Raw genomic sequence first — 14,640 nt, 5'->3', positions numbered from 1 at the left:
ACAATCGGCAATAACTTCAGTCCCAGGGGATCCGAACCCCTCTTCTGACCTCCATGGGCAGTGCACGACATGGGTGCAGCTACCTATACACAGGCAATAAACTCATTTACATAAAATAAATCTTAAAAAATTAAAAAATAAGAAACTTAATCACTGAGTATTTGGCAGTAAAGAATTAAGTTTTAGGTCTAATAATGGCACTGTAATTATGTTTCTTAACACACAAAAAAAGTATTTACAAGGGGGCTGGAGAGATGGCTCGGCAGTTAAGAGCACTTGCTGCTCTTGCAGAGGACCTGGGTTCAGTTACTAGCATCCACATGGTGGCTTGTAGCCATCTGTAACTCCAATTCCACAGGTTTCAATACCTAGCCTTAAGGGGCACTGCATGCATGTGGTACACATATATACATGCAGGCAAAACAAACACATAAAATAAAAAGAAATTAAATAAGAAAGTATCTACAAAATGTTGGTTGTGGTAGCACACACCTTTAACCCCACCACTCAGGAGACAGAGGCAGGCAGATCTCAGAGATGTTCTACATAACTTCCAGGCCAGCTGGGGCTATAGGAGACTCAAAAAGGACAAAGAAAAGAAAGCATCTGAAAGTGAAATTCTTTATTTGGAGCCTGCTTTGACAAGAAGGGTGTGAACAGGTAAGACAACACTGAGCATGGATTTGATGAAATTGGGTGATAGGTTCATGTATGTTTACTATAGTCTTTTCCTTCATTTTAATGTTTGAAGTTTTCTGAAACAAGTAAAACAAAAAAACCCACATGATATGTATGAGTATGTACATGCATGTATACACAAATACACATTCTCTCACATCCACAGGTTTCTAACCACTTAACAAGTGTGTTCCTGAGATGGATGCCAAAAATATCCAGTTGAGAATTATCCCATACTCAAGTCTACTTGCTATCATTTATATGGCTTGGCATAAAGACCATAGGCACAACAGAGAGTGCAGTCTTTCAGGACTCAAAACAAATGCCACTAAACATAAAGTACCCATAATTACTCACCTAGGTCAGAAATACCTACAAAGAAAGAGAAGAATAGTTTGAAAAAGGAATGTGCACATTTTGGTTAGTGATCATTAAATAGGAACATTCAGAAGGATTGAGAAACTTAGACCAGGGAAGATAATTAATACTAGAAAGCAAAATAAGAGTCTATTTCCTAAATTTAAAGAGATTCTAAGACAATATATATCAAGGTAAGGTGTAATACTTTAAAAGAATGAGAGAATTACTGATTAAAAGTAGCTCAGGTTATAAGGAATTTGTCTCAATTTCACCAAAGCTATCAACTAAACTTTTCACAGTAAATAGAAGTTTCTTTCATCCTTGTCAACTGAACTACTTTGTAGAGTATTTCACTATCACAGTCCTCTCCCAACTTTTGAATACTTATGGAATTAATCTTTTTCTTCTGGGGGGATTTTGAAACATGGTCTTGCTATATCTTGTAATTTTTCTGCTTTAGTTTCTTAAGAGCTGGTATTACAGGAGTAAGGTACCACAAATAGAGCTGCGACCCGTATTTTTATGAGTTTCCTTAAGCCTGTACCTAAGGAGCAGAAATATTGTATTAAGGAGCATACACATCTTCAAATTCAGTACACGCTGTAAATCACAGTTCAACAACCCAATTGCTGAATGACTGCTCCGTAGTGCCTGCCCCTTTCTTCACTTAAATGTCCCTGATATACACAGATGCCACCATCAGTTTACCCTCAGATGACTATAGCACTTTTTAACCAACTTCCTTGCCTTGAGCCTCTGTCCCACTTCCTTAACCTCAATCTCATAATCTCATAAAAATGAGAAATTTCCAACTAAGCATAGCATCAAACACCTGTCATCTCAGCACTTGGGAGGCTGAGGAAGGAGAATGATGAGTCTAATGATGAGTCTGAGGCAGCCTTGAGTACACAGCGAGACTATGTGTTAGCACAATCCACAATCCACCACATCACTCCTTTTCTCAAACAAGTGCTCTATGCTGACAATACAAATAAATCAGGCAGAGATCAATGTGGTAAGAAAGAAAAGTCCTTATTCCACCCACCAACTTACTTGGACAACTCATTAACCTGTCTATATCTCCATTTTCTCACCTATAAAATGAGGACACAAACAATACCTATCATAAAGGACTGTTGTGAACCTTAACATGTGAAGTTCTTCAAACAGAGCCAAGCACAGAACAACACACCATAGCGTTATTATTACACTCGGCATTGGCATTGTGTATATTATATTTGGCATGATGAAAAAGAAAAGGTCTGGACATAATGAGCATTAGTAGGGATTTATAACTTAGAGAAAATACAAAAAGTAAGAGCAAAACAATCTGTAACACAAGTACATTAATGAGTTAAGTTTAAGTTTCTGTTTCATAGATGAGGACATCTATAGACGGCTGGAGCAATCCTGACATCATCACCTTCTCCAGAGGCATACAAGAAATCAGTAACACTGCCTGACCTGGGGGGGTGGAGTTGGGGGGAGAATGCATGGTGTGGGCAAAAATTAAAGGAAAACTTCACCAAACATCATTTGTGTCTTTCAAACTTTCTATCATAGGAGTCTATAGTCTTAAAAAAATTATTTTTTATGTGTATAAGTGTTTTATCTATATGTATGTTAGTGTACTTGTATTGTGCCATGCCCAAAGAGGCCAAAGAGGTAACTGGATGCCCTAGAATTGACATTAAGGACAGTTGTTAGCCTCCATGTGGGTGCTGGGAGCTAAACCCAGATCTTCTGCAAGAGCAGCCATTGCTCTTAACCACTAAGCCATCGCTCCAGCCCTAGCCTTACAAGTTTGTTAGTAATTGTCGCCCTTAACCTCTGAGCCATCTCACTATCTCCTGAATCTATACTCTCAAAATAATTAAAAATTAGGCCAGGTGAAGTGGCACATACCTTTAATCCAAGCACTTAGGAGGCAGAGGCAAGTGATTCACTGTGAATTTGAGGCTAGCCTGTCCTGGTTACATAGCAAGTTCCTACATAGTGAGAACATACATGCCTGTTTAAAAAAAAAGAGAGAAAAAGAGAGGAGGCCCCCAAAGTAAGGAAAATTGGGGACTTTCACATTTTGACTGACTCTTAGCGTAGGGATCTTCTAGCATGCTGCTGATGATACCCTGGGCCACACTGTCTTCCCTGTCAGAGGCTGCTCCGCACTGCAGGATGTTTGGCAGCATGCTAGGCCTCTCCAGTCCCTAGATCCTATTAACACCCTCCAACTATGCCATCAAAAATGTCATTTAGAAGGGCAAAAACGACCTGGACTGAGAACTCTTTAATGTCCCTGGGTAGTACAAGAGTTTTTCTTGCAGGTCCTCTGGGTTGCTGCTTCACCATCAAAGCTCCCTATAGTCTGATTTTTGCAGGTGGCTAGCCAGAGTTTCCTTCTCTAGGAAGACTGGGGTCTCGACATGAATTCTCAAGTGTGCCTTAACTAACTCATTACAAATGTTAAAGTACCAAATGTTTTGAGTAATTGTATACACCCATACATATCTGTGTTAATGTTAAAATATCACTCTAATTTGTATTTAATGCTTTTTTTATTTAATTTTTTATAGGAAATAAACTTTATTTATCTGATCCTGAGTACATTTTTAATTTTTGAGTAGAATAGAACAACTCATGAATGATACAGAATTAAACACTAGCTGAGATTCTGCTGACCATGATTAAAACTACCGGAGTACAGCCAGTTTTATCTGTTGTGACTGTGACAGAAATAAAATGTGGAAACAGTATACAATTCATCACGAGATATGCCAGAAGCATCTAGACTTCAACTGAAGCAGGTTTAAATTAGCTGATTAGAAGCTAAATTCCAAAAAAGAAAAGTGATAATCCTTTGGCTGTACTTACTCATCCCTTTCCATCCAGGAACAACTTCTGGCGTAATACTGTCCAGTTCTCTTCTAAAGTCATCCCGGGCCTGGACCACAAGTTCGTGATACTGAGACACAACCTTCGCTTCTGACTGAGCTGCCTGGACCTGAGCAAATACAAGAGGTAAATGATTAAGTGGAACACAAAGTACTGTGTATATTCTAAGAAACAGAAGCACTCTCTTTGATTTACTTATGCCTCGCTGGGAATCATAAGCAATACACACAAACTCAAAGATCAGAAAAAAGAAACATAAGCCTTGTCTTTTTTTCTTTTTCACATTTTTTTGATTTGTGTGAGCATGAGTGTGTGTGGGCACTCACAAGCCACAGTGTGTGGGTGGAAGTTAAGAGAACAACTTGCTTTCTAAAATGTGGGTCCTGGAGCTCAGGTTGTCAGGCTTGGCAGCAACTGCCATTGCCTGATCCACTGCTAGCCCCTCCACAGAAACTTTAAAAGTAGTAACTAAAATTTAAAGAAACGATACTTTTTAATATTTTATTATATTTTTATGTGTATGAGTGTATTGCCTGCATGTAGGTAAGTGCACCTGTGTCATGCAATGCCTGTGGAGCACAGAAGAGGCCGTTGGATACCCTGGAACTGGAGTTGGACAGTTGTTAGCTGCCATGTGGGTGCTGGGATTCGAACCCTGGTCTTCTGTAAGAACAATCAGTGTTCTTAACCACTGAGCCATCTCTCCAGCCGGGGCGAGGGGGAATGAATACTTTTTACAATGGAAAACTATAGTGAGATGGTAGGGATCTTATTATTTTCCTGAATTATTAAAAATACTTTGGGATGACTCAGTGGTTAACAGCAGTGGCTGTGGCTGCTCTCGCAGAGGACCCAGGTTCAGTTCCTGACACTCTCTTCTGGCCTCTGTCAGCACTGCACACATATCATTTGGTGTACTTACATATGTCTAGGCAAAACACTCATATACAAAAAGTAAAAATAAATATTTTTTAAAAATTGACTAAAAATGAGGGGACTTCAGGAATGTACCTTTTTGACCACATTATCCAGATCAACTATCATCCTGTGAAGCTTTCCCTCTGCGGCAGTTATATGAGGTTTGGCCCCAGCAACCTTTTTTTCCTTTGCATTTTCAATTACACTTTTCATCTTCTCTAATTCTTCTCTGAGAAACAAACAAAATTCAAGCAAAGATTTACTATAATCCAGAGAGTTTTAAAGTGAGTACAATATACAAATGTTCAAAGCCCATGGTGTAGGAGACTCAGGCTTTGGAACAAGACAAAGCTAGATCCAACTCCCAGCTAGCTCTCACACTGTGGCACCCTGGTTGGGGATTAGAGGCTACTTATGAAAAATATGTGGCATGCTGCCTGCCAACCATGAGCACTCAATGAATGGCAGTCACAGAAAGGATCAGGACTCTGCCAATGGAAGAGAAATTAAGGAAGGCTAAGGCAAGGGAGATGGCCATAGCCTGTACTGAATAAATAACTGGGTCTCAGAAGCCTCAGAATTTGGAATGTACCATACATTAGCCACACTGTGATTTTCCCACTACAAAACAAAGAACTCAGAGCCTGGACACATGAGTGATGTGAGCCACCATGTTTTTAATTTCCTAAGACATGCTCGCCTTATGAGAAGGCTTGTCTGTCAATATTTTTAAAGAAAGCAAATTTTTGAATGTCAACCATACCATGCTGTTACTAAAAACCCTTAATGAAATGTAGGTTTCAATTCTCTTATACTTGAGTTTCTGTACTTGAACCTAATTTTAGTCAATTTGTATCAAGACATAAAGTTAGATATACTAATTTAGTGGTTCAAGCAAACTGATTGACATATACCTTGAATTCTGATAAAACTGTCCATTAAAATCTTGAAATTAGAACAGAATCTTAGTAAATATGAAGACATACCAACTAAGCAACAATCCAATGAAAACGTGATTTTTATATGAGCTCTTTTCTATCAATTTCTACCCATTTTTATTTTAGCTTGTGTATTTTAGCTTTTTTTCTTTTTAAATCTTCCAGCTCCTGGGCCAATTCAGAACCAGCAGTGGTGCAAAAGGGAATGGTTTCTCTGCCTCCTTCTCATCTACTAAGACAGCACAAAGAAAGTCCAGCCCAAAGAGAAAGCCACCACGAGGCCCTAATTACTTGTCAAAGTCCTGAGTAATTACTTGGCTTTCAGAAGGGCATCGGCAGCTTCGTCCACTGCCTTCCTGCGCTCCTTCAGTGCGCCCTCCACGGTGCGCCACTGCGCAGACTTCTTCTCACCTGCAATCTAAAAAAAATTTAATTATGTAAACATACTAACTACTATCACTGTCAAAGACAGGCAAAGATTAAATGCAGATATCTGTGCCATGAAATTAAGAGGGGAAAAGATTTATATACACTACTTCTCAGAGAAGGAATTCATAATTCAAGATTCATAGCTAGACAAAGTCCATAACCTTCCTTCCATAAACCTAAAAAATATTGGGGCTGGAGAGGGCTCAGCGGTTAAGAGCACTCACTGCTCTTGCAGAGGACCCGGGTTAGATTCCCAGTACCCACGGGACGGACGATGGCAGCTACGAATCATCCTTAACTCCAGTTCCAGGGGATTCTGAAGCCCTCTTCTGACCTCTGCAGCATTGCATGACATGGGTGCACTCACATACATGCAGCCAATACACTCATACACGTAAAATAAAAATAATAAAATATTAAAAAAAAAAAACAACTAAAAAATATTTTGTATTCCAGGGGCATGTACATTTTCTAAGGAGAAACTTTTAAAGTTTGGGGGTTTTATTTGTTTTTTGGAGAAAGGGTCTCCCTGTAGCTCCCAGCTGGCCTGGCTCTTTTTGAGAATTTAGTAATTTTAAAGAAAACGTCCTGCCAGGTGTGCTGGCACATGCCTTTAATCTTAGCAGTCAAGAGGTGAAGGTAGGAGGATCTCGTGAGTTCCAAGCCAGCCTGGTCTACATAGTAAGTTCTGGGCTAGCCAGGGCTACACAGTGAGACTCTGGCTCAAAAAAAAGAGAAAGAAAACATGACCAGGAAAGCTAAGAACAAGAGGTTTTCATGAATTGTCTATGGATTTTAACCATTCTTCAATAAAGTACCAATTGGGATTATAGGTATGCACCAGTACAATGGTTACAAATTTTCTTTTGCGCATATGTGTCTATACTGTCCACATATGCAAGCAGTATGTGTATGTGCAGGTATGCATACCTGTATGGGCAGGACACAGATCAATGTCAAGTGTCTTCCTCTATCACTCTCCACCTTATTTTTTTTTTTTTAAAGACATAAAAATTTTATTAACGCTGGGTGTGGTGGGCACGCCTTTAATCCCAGCACTTGGGAGGCAGAGGCAGGCAGATCTCTGTGAGTTCAAGGCCAGCCTGGTCTACATAGCGAGTTCCAGGACAGCAGGGGCTACAGGGAGACCCTGTCTCAAAAAGACAAAAAAAATTTTTTTATTAACAAATGTACAAAACATAGTACAACTGTGTTTTACACAATTCACTTTTGTATATAACTGATATACACTACTTACAAGTATATACAAGACTCCCACCTGTATGCAATTCTCTGGTCCATCTGTGCTCACATCAAGAGAAACCTGTTAGCATTTCACCATTAAGTGTCTCTGCAGCAATTTCTGCTGCCTTTGCTCGAGCAGGTGAGATAATACTAGACATAACTTGCAGTAAAGTACAATTTTTTAGGTGATGTCAGCCATTAATTTTCTTCTTTTAGACAGGTATCCACAGCCCATATGGACTTTTTTTCTTATCTATTTTTGGTGATCCTGACGATGTCTTGGCAGCACCTTTAGCTGTCTTCTGTACTGGTTCTAATAATTCTGTAGCAAATCCACCTTATTTTTGAGACAGGGTTTCTCACTGAACCTGGAGCATCCCATTCTGGCTAGAGTGGCTGGCCAGCAACCTGAGATCCTCCTATCTCCAGTCTTGCACCAGCACTGGGGATGTAGATGTGTGCCATGGAGCCTGGCTTTCACGTGGGTGCTGGGAATCCAAACTCGGGTCCTCAGGCTTGCACAGCCAAGTACCTTTTCCCACAGCACCTAAAATTTTTCTTAATTACAGCTCTATCAAAGGTATAATTGAAAGACAAGTAGGAGGTTTACACATTTACAGGGCCATTGCTACATCAAACAACAACCGTAAATCATGTCACTTCCAGAGCTGAGAAGATGGGTAAAGTCAAGTTCAAGGCTATCTTCAGCTACATATTAAGTATGAGGCCAGTCTGAGCTACATGACAAACCAACAACAACAAACAATAATAATAAAAACATACAAACATGCAGAAAAATAAACAAAAAAACACACTCAAAAGTTGCTCTGGGAGGACAGTGCAGCCAAGATAAAAAGTCTAGTTTGCTCATTCAGGACTCTACTTCAGCACCAATTCCCAACACTACATTCCCACTGGCATCTGATATATTGTTTTGGGAACACAGCAATTATTTGGCACTTTTCTTCTTGCTTTATAGAGACCCTTCCCAAATGAAAAAATAAAATTAATGGGCTAGAGAGATGACTCAACAGTTAAGAGCACTGACTGCTCTTGGAGACTAGATTTGGTTCCCAGAACCCACATCTGGTAGCTCACATCTGCCTTACTGTAACTCCAATTCCAGGGGTTTTGATGCTCTCTTCTGACCTGAGGCAACTGCACACACATGGTGCACATACAGACAAGCAAGCAAGCACACAAACACACACACACACACACAAATGAAAATAAATTTTGAAAGTTTTTTAAAAGTTTATTTAGGCCAGGTGTGCTGTCACACACCTTTAATCCCAGTATACAGGAGGAAAAAGCAGGTAGATCTCTGTGAGATCTAGGCCAGCCTGGTCTACACAGCAAGTTCCAGGCCTGCTGGGGCTACAGGGAGATCCTGTGTCACCAAAACAAAACAAAAATTTATTTACCTGGGCATGGTGGCATGTGCCTTTAATCCCAACATGAGGCAGAGGCAAATGCTCTCTGAGAGTTCTAGGCCAGCCTGGTTGACATAACAAGTTCCAGGCCAGCTAGGGCCACCATAATAAAACTTATCTCAAAAAACAAAACAAAAAATTTAGCGGGGGAGGGGAGTTTGAAGAGATGGCTCGATGGTTAAGAGCACTGACTGCTCTTGCAGAGGACCTGGGTTAGCTTCCCACCACCCACGTGGCAGCTAAGAACTGCCTGTAACTCCAGTTCCAGGGGAATTCGAAGCTTTCCTCTGACCTCCGAGAGCACTGCACCACATATATGCAGGCAATACACTCATACACACAAAATACAAAATATTTAAAAAATTTTAACATAAATAAAAAATATTTTTAAAAAACCCTTTTTTGAAGAAATAGTTGGCACTAAAGCAAAAAAAAAAAAAAAAAGGAAACAAACATTCAACAACTATTAAAAAAAAAAAAGCAAACATAGGGTTGGAGAGATGGTACAGCAGTTCAAAGTGCTTGCTACTCTTGCAGAGGACCCAAGCCCAGTTCTTAGCACCCACATCAGGCAGCTAGTTACCGGTAATCTGTAACTCCAGTTCTGGGGAATCTGACATCTCCGACCTCCACTGGCACCTGCACTCATGTGTATAGACAGACAGACAGACAGACAGACACACACACAAAATATATATAGAAAATATATCTTAAAAAAAAAAAAAAAGGCAAATCTAAGATAACTCTCAAGCCGGGTAAGAGTGTGCATGCACCCAACGTAATCTCAGTATTCCTGAAAGTCATCCTCAGTTATGAAGTGAGTTCAGCTTCAGCCTGGGCTACATTCAACCCTGTCTACAATAAGACCCTTCTTCTCAAACCAATACAGTGTTCTGAGATAAAACAAAGAACCAGATGTAAAATTCACTTAAAAGACTATTTAAATTTTTTTCTTAGTTTGTCTATTCTTAAGACAATCACTCCAGCCAACCATACATCTGTGATTTCAATACTCAAGTCTGATGCTAGAGAATTGCTGCAAGTTTGAGACCAGTGTGGGCTACATAGTAAGAAAATTCTAACTCAAAAATAAAGAAAAAAAATTACTATAGATTGCCTTTACTCAATGAGAGAAAGCCTATGTATCAAATGGAAGCAGTCAGTCTATGACACAGGTCAATCTCTCCTTGGCTCACCTCAGAATCGTCCATGGCTGTTTTCAGCATATTGGAGTGTGCATTCACAGCTTGAACTGCAGCATTCTGGGCTGTAATAGCCTGCAAAGTGACAGACTCAGTCTGGCTCAGAGCATCTTCTAGGCTCTTGGCTAAAGCTGAAAAAAGAAAAAAAAAAAAAAAAAACTTAAAAAAAAAACAAGAACAATTCTCCTCCTTACAAAAGACTTTAAATTTGTACTCTTTTCCTAAAAGTCTTCAAGTACAATTTTTAAAAAATATCAAAACAAACTAATAGAGGACCCAATTTTAGGGCATCATAGTTCACTTAAAAGATTGGTAGGACACTGATAATAATTAATTGAGTCTGAATGGTGGATATATCAGAATCTATATATTGTCTTATATTTTTACTTTTTAAAAAAAATTTTTTTATTTTATGCGTATAAGTACATTGCCTGCATGTGTGTGAGTGCGCCTGTGTTGTGCAGTGCCGCGGAGGTCAGAAGAGGGCTTCGGATTCCCCTGGAACTGGAGTTAAGGACGGTTCGTAGCCGCCATGTGGGTGCTGGGAATTGAACCCGGGGCCTCTGCAAGAGCAGTCAGTGCTCTTAACCTCTGAGCCATCTCTCTAGCCCCTATATTTTTATTTTTATGAATATTTGAAAATTTCAAATTAAAAGGTTTTAAGGGGAAAAAGTGTTTAAAGGCTAGTATATTTCAAATGGAACAGGTTTCAAACATTCTAAAGGATACATATCTAGTTTAACCATTAGCTTTTTCATTTAAATAACAATTATATAGACCTACCAGGAAAAACAGATGCCTATTTTCAACTTTTAAGCAAGAGAAAAACCCACAGCAAAATTTTGTATGGCCAGGATACAAGGAAATAACCAGACAAGAAAACATATAAACAAGTAAAAGAAAACCTGAACAAGATAGCACACGCCTATAATCCCAGCACTCAGGAGACAAGAGGCAGGACAATCCCATGTTACACAGTAAAACTTTGTCTCAAAACAATCAAAACTAACCGGCAAGATGACTCAGAGGGTAAAGGCACTTGCTGCCAAGCTTGACAACATGAGTTTCAATCCCAAGAACACACATGGCAGGAGGAGAAAACAAACTCCGTAAGACATTCGCTGACCTCTGCCAAGTGCAACAAGCACCACCATTCCTGTACTCCCAGCAGGAAGCATAGGCAAAAGGATCAAGAGTTCACGATCATCCTCAGCTAAATTAGTGAGTGGGAGGTCAGCCTGGGCTATATAAAACCATTCTAAAACAAAGAAATGAACAAACCAAACAAACAAAAAGGAAACTTGGAATGGACAGTTTTTCAATAAAAATCACTCAAGACATAGATCTCAATGTCTATTAAAATATTTTTATTTGGGGGCTGGAGAGATGGCTCAGTGGTTAAGAACACTAACTGTTCTTGCAGAAGACCGGGGTTCGAGTCCCAGCACCCACATGGCAGCTAACAACTGTCCGGATCCAGTTCCAGGGTATCCAACAGCCTCTTCTGTCTTCCATGGGCACTGCACGACACAGGTGCACATACCTACATGCAGGCGATACACGCATACACATAAAATAAATAATAAAATATTTAAATAAATAAATCCAAAGTTTTTTAAAAAAAGAAAAATTGAAAAGGAGAAAAATACACCAAGGGTGGTGTGGTACAAGCCTTTAATCCCAGCACTTGGGAGGCAGAGGCAGGCAGATCTCTGTGTGTTCAAGGCAAGCTTGGTCTACATAGTGAGTTCCAGGCCAGCTTGGGCTATAGGGAGATTCTCAAAAAGACCAAAGAAGAAAAGGAGAAAAATACAGAAATAATTCACTTATAAGCCACTTCTTTAACATTCTCAACTATGTATAATATGGCTAAGAATTCAAAAGAACATACACAAACACACAAAATTTAAAATCAAAAGAAAAATCCAAGCCAAACTAATGGCTAACACATGGCTCTACCACTTTTTCACACAATTCTTACAATGCTGGCTCCTCAGAGCAGGGCAGAATCAATGCACTGGTAAGGAAACAGAACTACTCACAGCAACAAGAAACAAAGGTAAGTGATGTTCTTGGTGAGAAACAAAAAAACTTACATCAGTTGTTACAGAATTTGAAACTACTATTCTCTGTTCAGCAAAAAGTCCTATAAAATTCCACTGTGTCCAGAGACACCAATGTATGGCAGCACAGTGTGACATTTACATCCATGTGCCTCCTTTATAACAGGAAACACTTGTTAATTATCAACATCTTTAAAACTATCAAAAAACATTAATTGGGGGTTGGGGAGATGGCTAAATGGGTAAAGTACTTGCTGCTCAAGCTTAAGAACTCAGTTCAGATCACCAGCATCCATACAAAAGTTAGGCACAGCAAGGAGCATGCCTACAACCCCACTGCTTGGGAGGGCGTGGGGAGACAGTGGGGTGATGAGAAGGAGACAGGCAGATCCTAGGGCCAGTTACTGTAGCTGTAACAGTGGGCTCCATGTTCAGTGAGACTTTGCCTCAAAAAATGAAGTAGAGAACAAAGGAAGAAGAGGGCCAAAGTCAACCTCTGGTCTCTATACACACACTCACCCACACTCACATCTAGAACCCCCCACCCGCATAACATAAAATTGAAACTTAAAAATAAATATGCTTGTTTAGCTGAAAACCAGCAACATGTAGAACACTCCATTTCCCACCAATATCAGATATGATTTCCAACAGTGAGCATCCAGAGTCAAGGTAATAGGCAGTGTCTGAGACACTGTGGCTTACACAGATAAGTTTACAAGTTTTATAAACTGAATCAATTTCTGTCTCCCAGAATACAAGGAATCTTCAGCACTAGCTTAATAAAACATCTGGAATGTTCAGCAACTAAACCCTCAGAATAGGTCATATCACCTAGGTAAAAGCAATTTAGATGGCAAGAACACAAAACAATGAAATGTTGGTGGGGAACATGGCAACGACACTAAAGAAACAAAAGAAACAACTGGTCCTGGCTGACAAAGTCAGGTGATGGTTTAAGAGAGCAACTGCAAGGGGACTTGAAGCAATGAAGAAGCTACTTGGTTACATACACTCCATCTCTACTTGTTCTTGCTTTTCCTGTTTCGCTAGGCGAGCTGCGACTTCTTCAGGTGGTCGCTCCCTTACAGAAGGTGAGAATGCTTCCTCTTGCAGCATAAGTAAATAAGAAATCAAATTTCAGCACAGAATTTTAACAGCTAACAAGGATACAAACCAGTTATATCAATGCGAAGTGGTAAAGATTCTAAAGCATCATCACTCTTAAAGATTCCAAAATGAAGAAATAGGGCTTTATTTTCAAAGACTCATTTGGTCTTATAAACTAAAATGTTTTCCTAGGGTGAAGCCTGGAGAAGAGTACACATGAATACTTAACACAGTATCTAGGGGCTGCCTAGGCAATGCATAGTTCTGGTGGGCATACCATCTATAACACACAAATACAAATTATTAAACTACCTGAGGTTACAGGTGTGGGTTTTCCTCCAACAATGACAGGATCGTCAGTTTTTACAGAGTCCTCATGCTGAATCGCAGGGGCTGGGACAGAAAGTGTATCACCTGCTGCAGAAATAACTTGAGCTGCCTCTGTAGGTGCTATAAATATATATTACGCATGGTATTTATGCTTCCCTGGGTTAACAGAAACACAGAATCTACTACTGCTTCCCACCTCACATCTGACTACTAAAAAATAAAAATACTTCTATACTTGATTAACACACAAAGAGGCACTGTTTACTATATAAACGCACAGAAAATTAACAAAGGTTGGGAAGGCACAAGATAAAGAAGTTGTCTTGATGGGTACTGGTACTTTAATCCTTACCTAAGGCAAAGCTTCCAGAAATAGTGCTAAATTTAAGCATACAAGAAATGCACATCAGACTGACACAAGAAGGAGAAAAACTAGCAAAAGAATATAGAATTTGTACCAAAGAAGAGCAGACAAAAGAAAACAATTAGCTAGAGTCATTTAGAAGACTGTAAAGAAAAGAAGAGGTATTGAGTGATCAGGAACAAGATGACAGTCTTAAAATAAGGAAGGTTCAAAGTGAAGATAGGTAGTTTGTGAAGAACAGAACTCATTTTAAAAAAATCACTTCAAAAATACAATTTTAAAGAAAGAATACTATATTTATGGACAAAAATGTTGATAAAAAGAAAATTCTAGAGATGAAGTAGGAAAGCAATACAATGAGACAAATTTTGTTTTAAAATATATGCCCTACTTCACAGATAAAACTGAATTGTTGCCAGGCGTGGTGACACACACCTTTAATCCCAGCACTCAGGAGGCAGAGGCAGGCAGATCTCTGTGAGTTCAAAGCCAGCCTGGTCTACATAGTGAGTTCCAGGCCAACTGGGGCTATAGGGAGACCCTGTCTCAAAAAGGCAAAAAACAAACAAACAAAAAAAACCCCACCTGAATTGTCAATAAAAACCCATTAACTGGCCTCCTTGCCTCTGGCCTGGGTCCCTTATCTACCTACAACATACTAATTTTTTTTTTTTTTGG

The 14,640-nt window shown here is 39.5% G+C and overlaps 1 protein-coding gene across 13 annotated transcripts in view; it reads right to left on the bottom strand.

The window, feature by feature from the left end:
* The window catches only part of Immt (inner membrane mitochondrial protein), a 40,265-nt gene that overhangs the window by 8,546 nt on the left and 17,079 nt on the right, over positions 1-14,640 (bottom strand). The window contains exons 5-11 of one of the 13 annotated variants that reach the window (XM_017799058.2): positions 13,581-13,682; positions 13,172-13,267; positions 10,090-10,226; positions 6,101-6,204; positions 4,942-5,077; positions 3,910-4,039; positions 1,036-1,050 (exon numbers count right to left, since the gene is read on the bottom strand). In XM_017799058.2, coding sequence (XP_017654547.1) covers positions 1,036-1,050; positions 3,910-4,039; positions 4,942-5,077; positions 6,101-6,204; positions 10,090-10,226; positions 13,172-13,267; positions 13,581-13,682 — 720 coding nt within the window. Of the gene's footprint in view, positions 1-1,035; positions 1,051-3,909; positions 4,040-4,941; positions 5,078-6,100; positions 6,205-10,089; positions 10,227-13,171; positions 13,268-13,580; positions 13,719-14,640 lie in introns of all 13 variants that reach the window. The other 12 variants (XM_008836744.3, XM_008836742.2, XM_008836740.3 and 9 more) reach the window with 12 other exon arrangements.

This window comes from Nannospalax galili, unplaced genomic scaffold (genome assembly GCF_000622305.1).
Source record: "Nannospalax galili isolate Female #2095 unplaced genomic scaffold, S.galili_v1.0 scaffold138, whole genome shotgun sequence".
In the NCBI taxonomy this organism is placed as follows: domain Eukaryota; kingdom Metazoa; phylum Chordata; class Mammalia; order Rodentia; family Spalacidae; genus Nannospalax; species Nannospalax galili.
Note: the sequence above shows the minus strand (reverse complement) of the source record. Positions and strands in the feature narration are given on the sequence as shown.